Source organism: Leucoraja erinacea, chromosome 5 (genome assembly GCF_028641065.1).
Source record: "Leucoraja erinacea ecotype New England chromosome 5, Leri_hhj_1, whole genome shotgun sequence".
Lineage (NCBI taxonomy): Eukaryota > Metazoa > Chordata > Chondrichthyes > Rajiformes > Rajidae > Leucoraja > Leucoraja erinaceus.
Window position 1 is genome coordinate 97869069 of NC_073381.1, and position 21395 is coordinate 97890463.

General features: G+C 46.2%; 1 protein-coding gene across 2 annotated transcripts in view; it reads right to left on the reverse strand.

The window, feature by feature from the left end:
* Positions 1–21395, reverse strand: part of LOC129697628 (kinesin-like protein KIF6) — a 453653-nt gene that overhangs the window by 429537 nt on the left and 2721 nt on the right. For both annotated transcript variants that reach the window (XM_055636340.1, XM_055636341.1), the window contains exon 2: positions 17780–17889. In XM_055636340.1, coding sequence (XP_055492315.1) covers positions 17780–17889 — 110 coding nt within the window. The remainder of the gene's footprint in view (positions 1–17779; positions 17890–21395) is intronic.

Here is a 21395-nt window from a genome sequence, read left to right on the forward strand (position 1 = left end):
CGTGCCACAGGGCTGTGTTCTCAGCCCTCTCCTCTACTCCCTCTTCACTCATGACTGCGTCCCTAAGTATGGCTCCAACGCCATCATTAAATTTGCCGACGACACCACGTGGCAGGGCTGATCAGTGACGACGAGTCGAGTCTACAGGGAGGAGGTCCAGAACCTGACAGCCTGGTGTGCCAACAATAACCTCGTCCTCAACTCCAAGAAGACGAAGGAAATTATTGTTGACTTCAGGAAGAACAGAGGGGGCAGACATACCCCCATCCACATAAACGGGACTGAGGTGGAGCGCGTCTCCAACTACAAATTCCTCGGGGTACACATCTCAGAGGATCTGTCCTGGTCCCTCAATACCACCAAATTGATCAAAAAGGCGCAGCAGCGCCTTTACTTTCTGAGGAGGCTCAAGAAAGCTCACCTGTCCCCCCAGATCCTGACCAACTTCTACCGCTGTACCATCGAAAGCATCCTGACCACCTGCTTCATGGTATGGTACAGCAGCTGCACCACAGCTGACAGGAAGGCACACAGTGGTGAAAACCGCTCAGCACATCATTGGTGCCCCGCTCCCTGCCATGGATGCCCTCCACTGCAAACGGTGTCTGAGGGGCCGGGAAAATCATCAAGGACCCCTCTTACCCTAACCATGAACTGTTTACCCTCCTCCCATCAGGGAGGCGGTACAGGAGCCTCAGGTCTCGCACAAGCAGGCTGAGGAACAGCTTTTTCAATAACACCATTACACTGCTGAACTCCCGTCGCTAGTTACCTTTAGACTCTCCCATTTGTATACAGTTATTTGCCTATGTACCAGTTTAATTCATCCACAATCCACACATTGTTAACCAGTATTTTTATTTTTATTTGTATTTTTATTTTGTATTTTTTATTTTTACTTCTACTATCTTGCACTATTGCACCAGACGCTAAACTGCATTTTGTTGTACCTATAATGTACAAGGGGGAGGGGCGTGGGAAGACTTTTTCTTAAAGATTAAGTACTGTAGAATTATAGAACGTTATGGCAAAAAGGAGGTCATTTGGCCCACAATGTCCAAGCCACCTTTTACACTACATCTGAGCTCCTGATTCATAGCTCTGTAGATTATAACTCTTCATTCTCTTCTAGGTACATGCTTAGTTCAGTTTAGGTTAGAGATATAGCACAGAAACAGGCCCTTCAGCCCACTGAGTCCGTGCCGACCAGCGATCCCAGTGCACTAGCACTATCCTACACTCTAGGGACAACTTACAATCTTTACCGAAGCCAATGAACCTACAAACCTGCACGAATAGAGTGTGGGAGGAAACTGGAGCACCCAGGGAAAACCCATGTGGTCACGGGGAGAAGGTACAAACTTCGTACAGACAGCACCCGTAGTCAGGATCGAACCCGGGTCTCTGGCGCTGTCATGCAGCAACTCCAACCCCCCCCCCCCCCCCCCCCCCCCCCCCCACATGTTAAATATAATAATGGCTTCCGGCTCTATTTCAAGCAGAGTGTTCCAGATGTACAACCACTCAAGTTTAAAACAAAACTTCTCAACTCCCCTCTAATCCTTCTACTAATTAACTTAAATCTATGTCCTGAGTTATTGATTTCGCAGCCGGGGGAAATAGGTTGCTTCCTGTTCGCCCTGTCTGGGCCTCTCATGATCTTGCGCAGCCTAATTAAATCTCCATTCAGCCTCCTTTGCCACAAGAAAACAGCCCCCACTGAATCAGTCTCTCCTCATAAATATAATTCTCTAGGTCTGGCAACATCCCCATTAATCTCGTACACACTCCCCTCTAATGCTCTCACATCCTTCCTGTAGAAAGGTGAACAGAACCGTACACTGTATTTTGTACAAATCCACCCTATCTCCCTTATATTCTTTGCCCCAATCACAGAGTCATACAGCACAGAGACTGGCCCTTCGGCCCAACACACGTCCCCATATATGCTAGTCCCACCTGCCCACGTTTGGACCACATCCCTTACCATTGGTTTAGTTCATTGTCACATGTACCATGGAGATGGGATGGTTCAGTTACCTGATAACAGTTGCGGAGATTCCTTGGATCTGGAGGTGTGCGTTTTCAAACTTCTGTACATATATAACCATATAACAATTACAGCACGGAAACAGGCCATCTCGGCCCTACAAGTCCGTGCCGAACAACTTTTTTTCCCCTTAGTCCCACCCGCCTGCACTCATATCATAACCCTCCATTCCCTTCTCATCCATATGCCTATCCAATTTATTTTTAAATGATACCAATGAACCTGCCTCCACCACTTCCACTGGAAGCTCATTCCACACCGCTACCACTCTCTGAATAAAGAAGTTCCCCCTCATATTACCCCTAAACTTCTGTCCCTTAATTCTGTCCCTGTCCCTACATCTTGCCTGATGGGGGAGGGGAGACGAGGGAGTGGCCAGGGTGCGGCTGGTCTTTGATTATGCTGTTGCCCTTGCCGATGCAGTGTGAAGTATGGATGGAGTCAATGGAAGAGAGGATAGTTTGTGTGATGGTCTGGGCTGCATCCACAATTCTCTACAATATCTTGCAGTCTTGGATGGAGCTGTGCCTAAAACCATGCTGTGTGATGCATTGCATTAAGATGCTTTCTACAGCGCATCTTTAGAAGTTGGTGAGTGTTGAAGCACTTCAAGATCCTCAGTCTCTTCTTTGTGGCTTAAAACAACATCAATCATCTGCATTTGTTATGCCAGTCCAAGATGGACTAGGAATGACTGGAAAATTCTACTGGGAATCAGCTGTTATGAAATGTGTAGGAAAGAACTGCAGATGCTGGTTTGAATCGAAGATAGACACAAAATGCTGGAGTAACTCAGCAGGACAGGCAGCATCTCTGGAGAGAAGGAATGGCTGACGTTTTGGGTCGAGACCCTTCTTCAGACTGATGACCCTTGTCGAGACCCTTCTTCAGACTGTTGTGAATATATGTGTGGGCAGCACAGTGAGACAGCTGGTAAGAGTTGCTGTCTCACAGCGCTGGAGACCCCGGTTCGATCCTGGCCCCAGGTGCCGTCCGTGCGGAGTTTGCACGTTCTCCCTGTGGCCGCGTGGGTTTCCTCTGGATGCTCCAATTTTCCCCCACATCTCAAAGACGTGCGAGTTTGTAGGTTAATCAGCCCTCTGTAAATGGCCCCTCGTGTGTAGGGAATGGATGGGGCAGTGGGATTACACTGAATTTGCATGAACAGGTGAACGATGGTCAGCGTGGAGTCAGTGGGCTGACAGGCCTGTTTCCATGCTGCATCTCTAAACAAAACTCAACTATCATATCTGAAGAAGCATCCTGACCCGAAACATCGCCTATCCATTCCTTCCGCTGATGCTGCTGATCTGCTGAATTACTCCAGCACTTTATGTTTTGCTCAGTTATCATATTCAATTAATGAAATGAATTTCATTAAGAACAAAGATTAATTAAAAAACTTCTGCCCAACTTGTCCATGCCGCCCAAAATGCCCCATCTCTGCTAGTCCTACCTAAACCTATGCTAGTCCTACCTAGTCCTGCCTAGTCCTATGCTAGTCCTACCGTGGACTGGCATCACAAATGCAGATGTTTAATATAGTTTTAGGCCACAAAGAAGAGAACTGAAGATCTTGAAGTGCTTCAACACTCACCAACTTCTACAGATGCGCCGTAGAAAGCATCTTATCGGAATGCATCACACAGCATGGTTTTGGGCACAGCTCCATCCAAGATTGCAAGATATTGCAGAGCATTGTGGACGCAGCCCAGACCATCACACAAACTAACCTCTCTTCCAGTGACTCCATCCACACTTCACGCTGCATCACGCTGCAACCTATGAAAACGCTCAGCTCTCGATCCGAGTAATCTTCCCAGCTGTCATCAAGCAACTGGACCACGGTTGGCCCATTTCCTATCCATGTTCCTGTCCGAATTTAGACTTTAGAGATACAGTATGGAAACAGGCCCTTCCACCGAGTCCATGCCGACCTGCGACTACCCCGTACATTAACCAGTACACACTAGGGACAATTTTACAACTTATTGAAGCCATTTAACCTATAAACCTGTTGGTCTTTGGAGTGTGGGATGAAACCGGAGCACCCGGAGAAAACTCACAGTCACAGGAAGAGCATGCAAACTCCATACAGACAGCACCCAGAGTCAGGATGGAACTTGGGTCTCTGGCGCTGTGAGGCAGCAACTTTACTGCTGTGCCACTGTGCCACACGTACATTTAAATGTCTTTTAAAATGATAAATTATTAAAATAGATTATTTTCTAAGTGAACTGATCTTTAATTTGAGAACACCCCTCCCTAACTCCAAGTCATTCATTGACACAGCATTATCAGAGGAGAGCCTGCAAGAAGAAAAGTATAAAAACAAAAACAAGTGGCACAATCGTGCTCTTTCCCCACACATGATCTCAGTGTATAGAATACTATTTGGACACAGGGAAGCTCAATCTCCATCTTGATAACATCCTTGACTGAGTTCCCTGAGTTTGGAAGCATAAAGCTGCCATTCTGAGTTAATGACAGTCGGCAAACAAACTGCAGGTTGCTCCAGTCACAATGACTTTGTATTTACTTTAACAACTTAGATAACACTGCGCCAATGACTGATTTGGAGATAAGGAGGGGCGGTACGTCCGGTCCTCATATTAAAGGAGATCAGATTATTTAGAAAGCAAACTATTTAAAGACCAGAGAGAAGAGCGCACAAAACAAATTTCTACCATTAGAAGCGGAGCAATTTTGGCAAGAAATTACAGTAAGTGGAGGGTGGGTCTACAAAAAAAGCTTATGAGGAGCTTAAAGTGCATTTCCAACGAATATAGCAACACAGGTGCACAAAGCAGTTCAGAAAGCTTATGACAAATATCCCTTTTATGCGCATTGCAAGCGAGCTTCAAGCAGTACTGGGAAAAGTCGGCAGGACCAAACTGGGCGATCGTTACGCTGAAACATCGAGACCAAAGGAGGACTGGGCGATCATTTCGTTGAACACCTTCGCGCAGTCTGCCTGGGACTACCTGATCTGTGAGTGAGGCCAAATGCAAATTGGAGGAACAGCACCTCATATTTCACTTGGGCAGCTTACAACCCAGCGGTATGAATATTGACTTCTCGAACTTCAAGTAACCCTTGCAACCTTCTCTCTTCGTCCCTTTCCCACCCAAGTCGTTGTACTGGTTTTAAAGTCGGCTTGTTGAGTCTCACTGTCTGTAACTCGTTTTCACCCAGCCCACAGCTAACAATGGACTGTCTCCTTTATCATGTTACATTTTTGCATAACTTTCATTTATTTCTTCCATATCTCTCTACATCACCGTCTATATCTCTCATTTCCCTTTCACCTGACTCTCAGTATGAAGAAAGGTCCAGACCCAAAACGTTAACAATTCCTTCTCTCCAGAGATGCTGCCTGTCCCTCTGAACAAGTCCAGCTTTTTGTGTCTGGTGCATCTTTGGTTTAAACCAGCATCTACAGTTCCTTCCTACACACTGGGAAATGTTAAGTGGTTTATCTATCAGTCTTTCCCTGCTGAAACATTCAGCTTGGCAAGAAGTGGCTGACTGCAATAATCAACGCTGTAAAGAGCACTCCACGCAAAGCAGTTTGATAACTTAATCCAATCTGAGAATATAGCCTCTTCAATATTGTATCCACTATTATCACTTCAACTGGCTGGATTAGGGAGTATTAGTTACAAGGAATCTCCCTTGTATGCGATCTCCCGGTTGCCAAAACCTTTAACTCCCCGTCTCATTCTGAACTTTCTGTCCTGGGCCTCCTCCACTGTCAGAGTGAGGCCCAGCCCAAATTGGAGGAACAGCACCTCATATTTTGCTTGGGTAGCTTGCATCCCAGCGGTATGAAAATTAACTTTGCTAACTGCAAGTAACCCTTGCATCCCCTCTCTCTCCCCCCATCCCCCCCCCCCCCCCCCCCCACCCTTGTCATCCTACTAGTGTCATATTTTCCTGTTGAGTTTCTGACTCCTTGTATAACCAGTTATCACCTTCCCCACAGTCCACAATGGACCATTCCTTGATCATCGTTGCTTTTTGCATCTCTTTTATTCCTTTGCTCTATTTACCTTCAGACTCTCAGTCTGAAGAAGGGTCTCGAACTGAAACACCACCTATTCTTTTTCTCCAGAGATGCCGCCTGACCCGCCGCGTTACTCCAGCCTTTTGCGTCTATCTTTAGCTACAAGGAAAGGACATACTTGAAGAAACAAGGAAATGCAGATGCAGGTCTATATAAAAAAAGAAAACTCACACAGTACTGGAGTAACTCTCTGGAAACCATGGATCGGTGACGTTTTGGGTTGGGGCCCTTTTACAGATTGATTGTGGTGAGGGAGAGAAAGTTTAAAGAGAGGGGAGGCAGGACAAAGCCTGTGAGCCACATGTAGACAAACTTGGATTGTTTTCTCCGTAACATCGGAGCTTGAGAGGAGACCTCTCAATACAATTCTGAAAGGCATAGTTAGAGTAGACAGTGAGAACCTTTATCCAGGCGTGGAAGTGTCACAGACAAGAAGGCATAGCTTTAAGATCAGAGAGGCAAAGTTTTATGGGCCTGTCCCACTTAGGGTCAAAAGCAGAAATCAGGTGATTTTTTCAGCGATTGCCGGCGACTTCAGAATCATAGCAGGTCGCCGAAAAACTGGCAACTGGACCTCCCAACGACAATATCTACACCAACCTACCACCTAGTCGATGTCAAGCTATGGCAAGCTACCGATAACCAGCAACCCATTAGGACGGCCACCTCCGACCACACCTACAACACGGTAAGACGATTCAGTCACTGGTACCTATCGCCGGTTGACATAGGTTGACGTCGGGAGTCGCCAATGGAATTCACCAGTCAGCACCGGCAACAACCTACGACAACCTACGACAGCACCTACGTCAGGAGAAGTCAAGCTATGCTCATTGGCGTCAACCCCACTGTCGCCGACTGTCTTCAAAAAGTTTGGAACATCTCAAAATCCAGCGACGACCAGGAAAACGCTACGATTCTTTGGACGACTGAGGAGACGACTCACGATCATATTGAACAATCATCTTTACACTTCCTTCTATCACAGTTGGAATATATATCTCAAATCAGACAAAAACCACCTCACTGGAGCATTTATCGGAGTCGCTGCCTCAAAAAGGCATCCAATATCGTCAAAGACCCACACTACCCTTGCCTCACACTAATTTCACCATGGCCATCGGGATTGAAGGTACAGGAGCCAGAAAAATGTCCAGGTTCATGAACAGCTTCTTCCCTACAGCCATCAGGCTGTTAAACACTACAACCTCATATAGGCTCTGAAGTTCAATTTTAGTAGGCCGCCCTCGGTCATGACTGACCATGGGTGATGCATCCTGGTTTGATGCAAGCCTGGGCGATGTCATATGGAGGACAGGCTGGTGCCCATGCAGCATGTCCCCCCTCTCCACGTCGCTGATCAATCCAAAGGAGCAGCAGGGCTGTTCCTTTATACAGTTTGGCACCAGCGCCGTTGCAGGAGCTGCCAGTGCGAGGTTGCAGACAACGACAAACTGCCTTAGGGGGCTCTGACTCCGGATTTTCTTGAGGTTTACTCCTGGAGCTTTTTCCATGACTGGATATGGCCACAAGGCAGTGGAGGTTTTAAATAAGAGTATTCTCTCTCCTAGATGGGACTGCCTTCCCAGGCTGACAAGCCCCATCTGCCCGAGACACGTGGGGGCGGGAGCGTCTAAAGCACCTGCCCACTACCCAGCTTCAATAGGCTATTATTATTGTTGCACTGTTCTGTTGGTTTTTTGAGTGTGTGTGTGTGTGTGTGTGTGTGTGTGTGTGTGTGTGTGTGTGTGTGTGTGTGTGTGTGTGTGTGTGTGTGTGTGTGTGTGTGTGTGTGTCTTTTCTCTCTCTCGTTTGTGTCTGTGTGTGTGTGGGTGTGTGACAAATGAGCGTGAGTACATTTCTATGACATTGTGTGATTTTTGTGTGTGTGGCAAAGTGTGTCACAGTGTGTGTGTGTGTGTGTAGTTTGCATTGACCGCGTGGGTTTCCTCAGGTATGCGGTTTTGGAATTGGGTAACTCGGCCCTTGAAGGATAAAAGCACGTACTTAGACCATGCTGTATCTTTGCTTCATTCCATCATGTCAAAGCTCACTGTAATCTCTGCATGGTCAATGTCTTTATCTGATGCCTGACAGAAACCTAAGAAACTGATGCGGAAAGTATGCTAAAATTCATATGAAATGCTTGAGGCCCTCAGTCTGAAGAAGGGTCTCGACCCGAAACGTCACCCATTCCTTCACTCCAGAGATGCTGCCTCTCCCGCTGAGTTACTCCAGCATGTCGCGTCTTCTTCGGATTAAACCAGCATCTGCAGTTCCTACCTACACAAGCTGTAATTACTCCAGTGCAGTTCCAGACTAATGGCCCAGCATGTTTTGGATGAATGCTCTGTGCCTGATAATGATGGGTTTGCACAAGAAAACCTGTGTTAAGAGTTAAGAGTTACTGCTTCAATTGCCTTTGCCTAATGCCACTAATGCCACTTTGCCTAATGCCACTTCATAGGCCGTGAACTAGGGACGCACATATGATTAAAGACGTAGAATACAATTAGGTAATTGTTCGTAAGACTGAAGCCTTACTTCTTGATAATTATTGGATTTATATCCTGGTGCATTCGGTAAAAGCCTCAGTGAAATCCCTATTAAAGTTGCAGATGCCCATTTTGCTTTTTGTTTTTAAAATAGCTCCATGTTCGGGATCTTTGATCCAGTGCCAGGTGAAGCCAATTAAAGTGTAGCTCAAGGGGAGCTGAACCCAAATTACAACCGTTAAGAGTTAGAAGGTCATGAACCATTTAAGCATCAAGCTCAACCGAGTAAAACTTGCCGCGCTGAAATGCGTGCCACCTTAAACATTTCTGCTTTAACTTTTAAGATTCTGGCAAATGGGTAACTTTTCGGAACGAGGCGAGGTTTGGGAAATTAAAGAGATTTTCCGTTTCGGACAGAGAGCACGAGTACTCTGCAAGCCCAGATCAAACAATTGAATAATTATATGTTCTGTTCCCAATAATATGTTTCGGTTCCAACCTCTAAAGAGCAACCGCACTGAACCAGGGCAAGGTTTCTATTTCCTGCGCAGTCATCCTGATAATATCAACTGAAGCGGATTTAAGGCTGGTTTATGTCCATAATGTCACGGGAAGAGAATTAGGCCATTCGGACCCGACTGCTGGTGCTGTCTGTACGGAGTTTGTACGTTCTCCCCGTGATCTGCCTGAATTCTCTCCGGGAGCTCCGGCTCCCCCCCACGCTCCAAAGACGTTCAAGTTCGTAGATGAATTGGCTGCTGTAAATTGTAAATTGATTAGTGTGTAGGATAGAACCAGCGGTGACCGGGGTGATCACATAGTTTTATGAGCAGAATTAGGCTATTCCGCCCATCAATTCTACGCCATTCAATCATGGCAGATCTATCTCTACCTCTCAAACCATTCTCCTGTCTTCTCCCCATACGCCCTGATACCCGTACTAATCAAGAATCTGTCAATCCCCGCCGTAAAAATATCCACTGACTTGGCGTCCATCAGCCTTCTGAGGTAATGAATTCCACAGGTTCACCACCCTCTGACTAAAGAAATTCCTCCTCATCTCCTTTCTAAAGGTACATCCTTTTATTTTTGGGCTATGCCCTCAGGTTCTAGACTCTTCCACTAGTAGAAACATCCTCTCCACATCCACTCTATCCAAGCCTTTCACTATTCAGTAAGTTTCAATGAGATCCCCCCCCTCATCTTTCTAAACTCCAGCGAGTACAGGCCTAGTGCCCAGCCTTGTCCTTCAAATCCATGCTGCTGAGGAACTAGGTTGAAAATTCACACTCATCTGACATCAATTAATTCCTGCTAGCAAAGACCATTGGAAATAGGGAGTGAATCACGTAAAGTATTGGGTGTTCATTTTTGATTAGTACGAGTGTCGGGGCTTCCATAGAAACATAGAAAAATTGGTGCAGGAGTAGGCCATTCAGCCCTTCGAGCCAGCAACGCCATTCAATGTGATCATGGCTGATCATCTAAAATCAGTACCCCGTTCCTGCTTTTTCCCCATTACCTTTGATTCCGTTAGCCCTAATAGCTAAATCTAACTCTCTCTTGAAAACATCCAGTGAATTGGCCTCCACTGCGTTCTGTGGCAGAGAATCCACAGATTCACAACTCTCTGGGGAATAAGTTTTTCCTCATCTCAGTCCTAAATGGCCTACCACTTATTATTTAACTGTGACCCCTGGTTCTGCAACCCCAACATTGGGGACATATTTCCTGCATCTAGTGTCTCGCATCCTTCTAAATTCCTATGAATACAAGCCCATTCTTTCATCATATGTCAGTCCCGCCATCCCGGGAATTAACCTGGTGAACCTACGCTGAATTCCCTCACGGCGATCACGGTGGTGCAGCGGTAGAGTTGCTGCCTTACAGCGAATGCAGCATCGGAGACCCAGGTTCGATCCCGACTACGAGTGCTGTCTGTACGGAGTTTCTACCTTCTCCCCGTGACCCGTGTGAGTATTCTCCGAGATCTTCGGTCTCCTCCCACACTCCAAAGAAGTACAGGGCTGTAGGTTAATTGGCTTGGTAAATGTAAAAATTGACCCTAGTGGGTGTAGATAGTATTAGTGTGCGGGGATCGCTGGTCGGCACGGACCAGGTGGGCCGAAGGGGCCTGTTTCCGCGCTGTATCTCTAAACTAAACTAAAAAACTAAGCAATAATGTCCTTCCACAAATACGGAGACTAAAATTGCACACAATACTCCAGGTGCACTCACCAGGGCCCTGTACAATTGCAGTAGGACCTCCTTATTCCTAAACTCAAATCCTCTCGCAATGAAGGCCAACATGCCATTAGCTTTCTACACTGCCTGCTGTACCAGTGACTGATGAACAAGCACACCAAAGCCTCGTTGCATCTCCCCTTTTCCTAATCTGACACCATTCAGATAATAATCTACCTTCCTGTTCTTGCCACCAAAGTGGATAACCTCACATTTATCCACATTATACTGCATCTGCCATGCATCTGCCCACTCACCCAACCTGTCCAAGTCACCCTGCAGCCTCGTAGCATCCTCATCGCAGCTCACACTGCCACCCAGCTTTGTATCATCCGCAAACTTGGAGATGTGCACTACATCTACATTACACTGCACTACAAGTGACAACTTAGTTTGTCACGTGTAGTGCACAGGTACAGGTAGGTACAGTGAAAAGCTTTTTGTTCAGTCAGAAGAAAGACAATACATGATTACAATCGAGACATTTACAGTGTACAGATACATGATAAGGGAATAACGTTTAGCGCAAGGTAAAGTCAGCAAAGTCTAATCAAGGATAGTCCGAGGGTCACCAATAAGGTAGATAATAGTTCAGGACTGCTCTCCGGTTGTGGGAAGAAGACAGGAGAATGGCAGGGAAATATAGATCAGCCATGATTGAATGTAGACTTGATGGGTAAAATGGCCTAATTCTGCTCCTAACACTTACGAAATAATGAATTTAATGGATTATCTAGATGCTGATTTACACTTGACAAAGGCACGGCCAATTCAATCACCACTGTGATGTCCAACTTTGGGCTGGGCATTAGAGTCAAATTAGAATTGTCCCATAGACTGCTCAAGCAACATCTTAATATTCTGCATTGCCACTTTCATTTCACTGCACATCTCGTATGTGTATGTGACAAATAAACATGACTTGACTTGACTTGACTCGTTAGCTTACAAGGCACATCTTCCTACAGCATTATATCTGCATATGCCATGGCTCACTGCTATCAAAACAGCAGAGTCATATAGCACAGAAACAGGCCCTTCAGCCCACCATACCCAACCTAGTCTTTTTCCCCATCTCACCCAATCTTATTTGCCCATATTAAGTCCGTATTCTATGCCTATTCAGAATCAGAATCAAAATCAGATTTTATTTGCCAGGTATGTTTTGCAACATCGAGGAATTTCACTGGCCAGGTCAGTCATACAATTAAAAGCAACAGACTCAAAAACACATTTTAACATGAACATCCATCACAGTGACTCCTACACATTCCTCACTGTGATGGAAGACGAAATAAGGTTCAAGGCCTTTCTTTTGTTCTTCCTCGATCAGGGGCCTTTCGGGCCCTCCGCGTCGAGGCGTTCAGCTCCTGCATTGGGGGGTTGTCAGCTCCCCCGCACCGGGTGATCGAACCTCGCGTCGGGGCTGGACGAACCTTCTGTGGGGATGGAGCTTCCCGACTAGCCTCTCCCGAGACTTCGAGCCCTTGATGGTAAGTCCACGGTGATCGCAGTGGGAGCGATCCCAGGCAAGGGATAATAATAATAATAATAATAATAATACATTTTATTTTCGGGCGCCTTTCAAAGTCTCAAGGACACCTTACAAAAATTAACAGAAGAGAAAAAATATATAGTCGGAATAAAATAAATAATAAGGACACAAATTAAAGACAGAAATCGCTCCAAAGACAAAAAATCAAAAAACACAATGTGAAGAGAGAGCAGAGGCAGCTAAAGCGCGCCAGCGTCCACTCTCCCTTCCGACATCCATCTTGGACACAGACTAACATATTAACTTACACACAAAAAAAAGGGATCCGCTCCGATGTTAAGTCCGCGCCCCGTGGTGGGGTTCACGACAGTTCGAGGAGCTATCCAGCACCAGCGATGGTAGGCCGCAGAGCCCGGAGAATGTGATCCGAAAATTGATCACATCTCCGGCAAGGCAGGAACTTGAAAAGAAGTTTCCCCCGATCCCCTCCTCCCTCCCCCCACATACAATACACCGAAGTACATTAAAACAAACTTTTAACAAACGCTAAAAATAACGAAAAATGAAAAAACGAGCAGGGCTGCTATCTCCCCGGCACCCCGGTGGTCAATGGTTGTGTCAGTCTAAATGCCTCTTAAACAACTGATTATCTGATTACACCACCTCCTCTGGTTCCACACACAAACCAACTACTCACTGTTACGCCTCAGATCCCTAATGCATCAATCAAGTGGTTGCTAGGAATCTTCCCTTTTAACATAACACATAAAACATAGAACAGGAACAGGCGCAGCGGTAGAGTTGCTGCCTCACAGCGCCAGGTTCCATCCTGACTAGGGGTGCTGCCTGTACGGAGTTTGGAATTTCTTCCCGTGACCGCGTGGGTTTTCCCCAGGTGCTCCGGTTTCCTCCCATATCCCAAAGACGTACAGATTTGTTGGTAGAATTGGTTTTGGTTATAAATTATCCCTAGTGTGTGTAGGATATTGCTAGTGCACAGGGGTCGCTGATCAGCACAGACTCGGTAAAGCAAAGTTTATTTTTCCTCACTGTATTTCTAAACTAATGTTTGTGCAGAACATGGTGCCAAGTTAAACTGATCCCATCTGCCTGTACATGATCCATAACCATCCATTCCCTGCACTTCCATGTGCCTATCTAAAACTCTCATGAACGCCACTATTGTAACTGCCTCCACCACCACCCCAGGCCCCCAACAACCTGTGTAAAAAAACGCTTTTAGTATGTATTTCTTTCAGTTAAAGCTCGGTGAAAAGTTTCAAACGGGACCTCTTCAGATAGTACAATACCATTGACAAACCAACGGAAGGAACGGGTTCATAGAACATCAAGTTTATTTGTTGGAAAAATGCTTTACTTTTAGAATAAATGAGTAAAATGTACATTCGTTAACAGCTAAATGAGCACATTAAAAACGTGTAACATTTCTAAATCCACAGGACTGGATGCTCATACAATGAGTTGGATCGAAACACATGAAATATAAGCACAAAAACAGAGTCTAGAAATGTTTTTGGCGTTGAACCAGCATTGCAAATTAGTCTAAGGCTGATTTTGAAAGTCAAATGAAGTGCGAGAATTTCAGTGGTAAGGTTAACAGAACAGCATGGTCGGGCTTCTCTGTGTAAATCCACATCAGTTGCAATGCAATTTTCCATACTGATCGTTGCAAGTTCTCTCTATTTCAAACATGTAGCACAGCGGGTGAAATTTTGCAGCCAGCTCTTGAAAGAGCATACCACAATCTGGGTGTACACTGTGCACTGTGTACAGTGTGCAGTGTGCAGCATCTATAAAATTGCATTGCCATTATTCACAGTGGCTTGTCCAACTGTAGGTCCCAGGACTAAAGCCATGAAATGAATTGGCGCAGCTGGTAGACCCACTGCCTCACGGAGCCACAGGCCTGTGTGTAGTTTGCACATTCTCCCTGCAACTGCGTGGGTTTCCTGCGGGTGCTCCAGTTTCCTCGCACATTCGAAAGACGTGTGGGTTTGTAAGTTAATTTGCCTCTGTGAATTGCCCCTAAAGTGTTGAGATGGATGCAAAAATGGGATAATATAGAACTAGTGTGTACGGGTGATCGATGGTCAACATGGACTCGGTGGGCCAAAAGGCTTGTTTCTGCTGCTTCTTAGTTTAGCTTAGTTTAGGTTAGTTTAGTTCAGTTTAGCTGAAGGGCCTGTCCCACTGTACGAGCTAATTCAAGAGTTCTCCCGGGTTTCCCCTGATTCGAACTCGGAGATTTACGGTAATAGCCGCTCGTAGATACTCGGGGCTCTCGTGGCCATTTTTCAACATGTTGAAAAATCTTCACGAGACTTCACGAGCTTACCGCGTTTCCCGAGTACCTGCCGTTAGCGTTACGAGCCGCTAAGAGACGTCCCGAGCTCCGACGTACCCGCTACGTACATTCTACGTGCTTACCACGAGTTTGATTTTTTTTTTTAACTCGGGAGAGCTCTTGAATTACCTCGTACAGTGGGCCAGGCCCTTAAGTTTAGCTTAACTTAGCTTAGGTTAGTTTAGTTTAGTGATACAATGTGGAAACAGGCCCTTTGGTCCACCATCCCACGCCTACCAGCGATCACCCAAATACTAGTTCTATCCTGCAGAATAGGGAGAATTTACAGAAGCCAATTAATCTACAAACCTGCACGTCTTTGGAGTGTGGGATGAAACCGGAGCACCTGGAGAAAACCAACGCGGTCCCAGGGAGAAAGTGCAAACTCTGTAGGCCGGTTCTTGGTTCTTGGTTTCTTGGTCCTCCAAAAGATTCCAAATGGAATTTAAACTGGAGGTGGTGCCCGTAGTCAGGATCGAGTCCGGCTCTTTAACGCTGTAAGCCAGCAGCTCCACCAGCTGCGCCACTAATTAAATCTTATTCAATTAAGTATGAGCAATGCTCTTTGAATTGGTGGGGAGAGTTTAAAATAAATGTCTGGATGCTGCAATGATGAAAGTCAGGTGGAGGATCGTCCTAGGCGGTCAGGAAGATCGGGAGCAGCTGGTGGAGAGAGTGCATACAGGAGGCACGTTCTTTGTGCATGGGGTCCACAGAGACCTCCAGGAGTAATGGAGATGTTCATCGACTGCATTCGTCCCACAGAGAGCTTCTGCAGCTTCCTGACAAGAAGGCCTGGTTGCAATTACGAACATAAGAAACAGAAGCAGAAGTAGGCCAGTCAGGTTCGAACACACCCTTACATAAGTACACCATTTCCCAAAATCATTAACAGCACTGCAACATTTATGTTCAGAGTTGTGTTTACCAGTTTCTAGTCCTGGCTATTTTCCGTCAATAATACTAACATTTCAATGGGTACTTGGACTTCTTGTAAAAGTACATTACCATCCATTTAGCGCTATTAGCTTTTTTTTTAAATTGAACATCAGTGATGTCAACCAAATGGCAAGACCAACTCTGATCTAAGTTCAGGTACATGGATAGAACAGGTATGGAAGGATATGGACCAAGCGCAGGTGGGTGGGACTAGTGTAGGTAGATGGAACATGTTTGTTGGTGTAGGCAAGTTGGGCGGATGGGCCCGTTTCCATGCTGTATGATTCTAGGACCTACTATATGCAGGGTTTAAAATCGCCAGGGTTTTCCAAAATATGGTCTCCTTTTATTGAATTTCTTCAACAACATAATGGTTGAACACAAACTCAAAACCGACGCTGGGGTCGGGTGAGCCGGCATATGGAAGGGCAGTGGGATATATCGCCGCTTCTTTCACTTCTTCATTAGTTCTGGGGTTTTTCTTTTTTCTTTTTCGTGTCTTTCTAGAAATTCTTTCTTCTCTTTTTCTTTTCTTCTTTTCTTCCCCCTTTTTCCTTTTTCTTTTTTTACGATTTAGTTATTAGTTTATAAAATGTTAAAACTGAAGCAGTATGAAAATTGTATAACTGTTATGTCAACTACTTTCTCTTTGTACAATTGCTTCTAATAAAATTAATATATTTAAAAATAAATTTAAAAATCGCCAGGGTTTATGAACTCAATTTCTCTAGATTTAGGTTCAGTTTATTATTGTCACTGTGCCGAGGTACAATTAAAAGCTTTGTTTTGTATATGTTCCAAATAGATCAGATCTACCAAACGTAAATACAATCAAGTCAAACTCAAGTACAACAGGTAGAGCATGGGGGAAGATATGGAGTGCAGAATATAGTTCTCAGCATTGTAGCGCACCAGTTCACAGTTCATCCTCTTCTCCACCCAGAGTCGGGCCTATTGAGGCCTCCACAGTCGCCATTACGGGGCCCGATGTTCCCGGCTGTTCTCGCCGGATGATGGTACTCCGGCGCGGGAGAACCCTCAGCGGCTTGGGGTGCCAGGAACGGCCGCCTTCTTACCGGAGACCGCAGCTTCACAAGCCAACTGGATGAAGCTTCACACACTGGCAATCTCAGCGAGAGATCCCAGGCTCCGGGATATAAAGTTCAGCGCCGCAGCTGGCCGCTCCACAGAACCGCGGCTCCACGATGTTTCTATCGGCGGTCCCAGCATACTGGAGTTCCAGCGCGGCGACCCAGGCAAGGCATCGCCCGCTCCGCGACAGCGCTCCAGCGCTGCGCCGCCGCCAAAGCCAAGGTTCTGGCCAGGTCCCCTCAGGAAACATCCCTCCAAGACCCGCTGGTAGGCCGCGAGGACAGGTCGAAGTTGCTGCTCGGAGGAAGGCAGCCTCTCCGACCAGGTAGGGACTTGAAAAAGCAGTTTCCCCCTTCCCCCCCAACACCCCCCACACATAAAAAGATTAGACCCCACGAACTACACACTTTAACGTACTAAAAATAATAAAAAATAAGTGAAAGAAACGGACAGCTGCAGGACAGGCAGCCGTACAGGACAGCGCCCCCACTCGGAATGTACGTTCTCCCCGTGACCGCGTGGGTTTTGTCCGGGTGCTCTGGTTTCCTCCCACACTCCAAAGATGTACATGTATGCAGGTCAATTGGCTTGGTGTATGTGTAAATTGTCCCGAGTGTGCGTAGGGTAGTGTTGACGTGCGAGGTGATCGCTGGCCGCCGCAGACTCGGTGGGCTGTGTCTGCGTTGTCTCTCTAAACTAAACTAAACTTGGTGGCTGCTCATTCCTCTGTGGTATTGGTTTTGCTATCCCTCAATAAAAGTGAAAAATAAACAAAAAATAACTTCAAACATAAAAAAACATAACCACACGATCATCAAAGCCATAATCAGGACCCTTCAGAAACAATGAGTCAATAAAGGATTTCAAAGTCATAAACAGGCAACCGATGTTGTGGATGAGTAAAAATGTCGAAATATCCCACAATCTTTTCTTTTGCAGTTGTAAATATTTTTCCTTCTATGAACTGGTGCAGCGGGAGCAAAACTAAAAGAGCAAATCAACTAACAGAGCAGCCAAAATTAGTTGAACTTACGGCAAGTCTTCAAGTTTGGAAGCTTCATGACGAGGATCAAGGAGATCGTAACCACATTCATTGTAAATTTCCAAGTAGGAAATGTGGGTTGTGTAGACTTTGCTGCTGTCCTGATCCAAGAGAAATGAAACAAAAATAAAACAATGAACGAGTCCAAGAAAAGATGTTTGGGTGTATAATTTAGAATGGCAACCACCACAATTTAACCTTTTCATTTTCACATTTGCAACACAAAGGTTTCCTGCAACCATTTATTTCAAGTATCTTCAGATTAGATACTTCCCACTTCATGGAGTCACGGAGCAATACAGCGTGGAAACAGGCCCCTCAGCCCAACGTCCACACCGACCAATATCCCTCATCTATACTAGACCCACCTGCCTGCCCATATCCCTCTAAACCTTTTCTATTCATGTACCTGTCCAAATGTCTCAGAAACGTTGCATCAATTACCTTCTCCGGCAGTTCATTATATACACCCACCACCCTTTGTGTAAAAAAAAGTTAACACTCAGGTCCCTATTAAACCTTCCCTCACATTAAACTTATGTCCTCTGGTTCTTGAATTCCCTCCTCTGGACTCTGTGCATTTACTCAATCCATTCCTCTCATGATTTTGTACACATTCGGTTGACATTCTATTATAGGGAAAGATTGAAGGGCGAGTATTCTTCTTATCGAGTCCACACACAAGATTAGAAGTTGTTCAGCCAGAGCTGAAGACATTTCTCAGCATCTGCATACAATGGTGTCTGCCTTATCGCTTCTTGTGCTTCTTGTGCGTGGTGGTGGAAAGATTGGTGGAAACAGGGCCGCGACATGAACTCTCTTTCCTTGACCCCGGAGGGCGAGTGGGGGGGGGGGGGTAAAATAGAATATAATTGTTCATTGCACAGCTTCAGAGAGCAGGGTGTTGCCACCTCTCGCTGTGGCATTGGGTAATTTAGTGCACGAGGGCTACTTTTTACACCAGCTCCACCATTACAAAGCTTGTGAAGGAGCTCGGGCAAGGCACAAGGATGGGGGTTATGGCTAAGAAGTTTAAAAGAGGTCCACCTGCAGGAGGATGCACATTTTAAGCACCACGGATATGGTCATGCCATTGGGCCATTGAGTCAAACAGCATGGGAACAGGCCCTTTGGCCCAAGACGATCAAGTTACCCCATCTGAACTACTCCCATGCCGGCCCATTTACAGACCCTCGGCTGTAGGGGGTAAATTAAACCCACCGATCTGTGCGTATTTTCTGGGGGGTTGGGGGGGGAGACACTTCCAAGTGGGGTGAACCATCAGTTGCCGGAAAATCAGTGGAGGACCTGTATTCATGAGCAGAATTTGAAACAGGTAACAATTAATGAATTACTGGGGATAACCAAATTCTTTCAGGGATAGAAATATCTGCAGATACCTGGTCTGGCTAACATGCAAGTCAAAAGCCACATTGATGGGGTTAACCTTTAACTGCTTTCTCAAATAACCCGGCAAGCCACATCAGTCAGTGCAAAGGCCAATTTGGGATGGGCCATAAATAATGGCCATGCCAGCAATGTCCAATATATAAAGAGGATATTAAAAGAAGGAGCATTCCACAAGAGCCAAACATGAAGTGCCCAGTCAGTGTTAGTAAAATACTTTTGTTAAAATTCCTCGGCATTGCACGCACAAGTGCCATGATATGCAGAACAATTAAAAGACCATTGAAACTAAAGATTAAAAAAAGCATAGAAATGTATCCTTGCCTACTTGTACTAAATGCAAACTAAATTTCAGCCGTGTTACCATTTAATCTAGTTTAGTTTAGAGATACAGCGCGGCAACAGGCCCTGCAGCCCACCGAGTCCGCGCCGACCAGCAATCACCCCGTACACTAGCACTATCCTACACATTAGGGAGTATACAATTTTACCAAGGCCAATTAACCTACAAACCTGGGCGTCTTTGGAGTGTGGGAGGAAACTGGAGCACCAGAAGAAAACCAACCCGGTCACGGGGAGAACATACAAACTCCGTACAGACAGCACCCATAGTCAGGATCGGACCCGGGTCCCTGGCGCTGTAAGGCAGCAACTCTACCACTGCGCCACCGTGCTGCCCAAAATTTGCCTGCCTCCAAAATTCGGTATAACAAGAGTCAGTTGGACCCACATTGCACGGCTGCTACAAGAGTCTTGTGCAGATTTAGCGTAACATAACTGCTGTGATTCTTTCATCCTCATCTCAATATTTTCTTTACAAGACAATATGTACGACACTAAGATAATTATCCAATTCATGACTTTATAAATGTCAACATTTTTACTCCACTGGTGGATACAACCAAATTCTTTCACTCCTCCTTTTCTCTCCTTCTGACACCTTTTTTTTATCCATTTCACCGCAAGCCTTTGTCACATACTCCACCCATAACCTACCTCCATTTCCCCCCACCAATATCCCCCTATCACTTCCACCTCTTTTTTCCACCTTTCTTTTCCCTACTCCATCACTGAAGCAGATGTCCCAAGCCAAAATGGTGCATGTCTATTCCCTCCACGGATGCTGCCTGACCCACTGACCCTCGATAACCGTCAGCACAGGGGCAACTCAAGGATATATGTTCAGTCACAAGTTCACAACTTCACAAGATATAGTATTAGGCCATTCGGCCCATAGAATCTTCTCCACCATTCAATCATGGCAGATTCTCTGCCTGCTAATGCCATTTTCCTACCTTCTCCCCATAACTCTTGACACCCATTCTAATCAAGAATTTGTCTATCTCTGCCTTAAAAATATCCTCAGACGGCCTCCACAGCCCTATGTGGCAATGAGTTCCACAGATTAACTATCCTCTGACTAAATAAGTTCCTCCTCACCTCCTTTCTAAAAGAGCACCCTTTAATTCTGAAGCTATGACCTTTGGTCCTAGACTCTCCCACCAGTGAAAATATCCTATCCACATCCACTCTATCTACCCCTTTCATTATTCTGTAAGTTTCAATGAGGGCACCATCCTAAACCTTCTAAACTCCAGCGAGTTTAGGCATGGGCGGAAATCGCTAACAAAACATGGGGAGGGACACAATTTCTTGGTGGCATCACGCGCGCACACACGCGCGAGGCTTCGTCCGTGGGCCCTGTGGACGGTAACATCGGGAGCTGACCTGGTTGGTGACCAACTCTGAACTCCAGCAACAGCAGCTTCGTCCGCCCCGAATCGTGGGGCTTGAATCGGCACGTTCGTGGGGCCTTTCATAGCCTGGCGCAGCTTAAAATCGGGGGATTCAACATTGGAGCCTCGATCGTCTCGATGCTGCAATTTGACCGCGGGGCGATGGAAGTTCCAGTGGACGATTTTAAGCCACGCCGGGCGATGAAAGGCCTCGCGAACGGGCCGATTCAAGCTCCATTCTGTGATCTTTGCCCCACGGACGTCTCCCTCCTCCAATCACCGTGCTCTATGCTTAATCCCACCACCCCTACTTCCGCCTCTGACCGACACCTCTCTCCTCCAATCATCGCGCTGAATCATCATGTCCCCCCCCTTCCCCCCCACCCCCCCCGCCTGCTGGCCGACGTCTCTCTCGTCCAATCGGCACCCTCGATCATCAGTCCCACCCCCACTGTCTCGCGGAA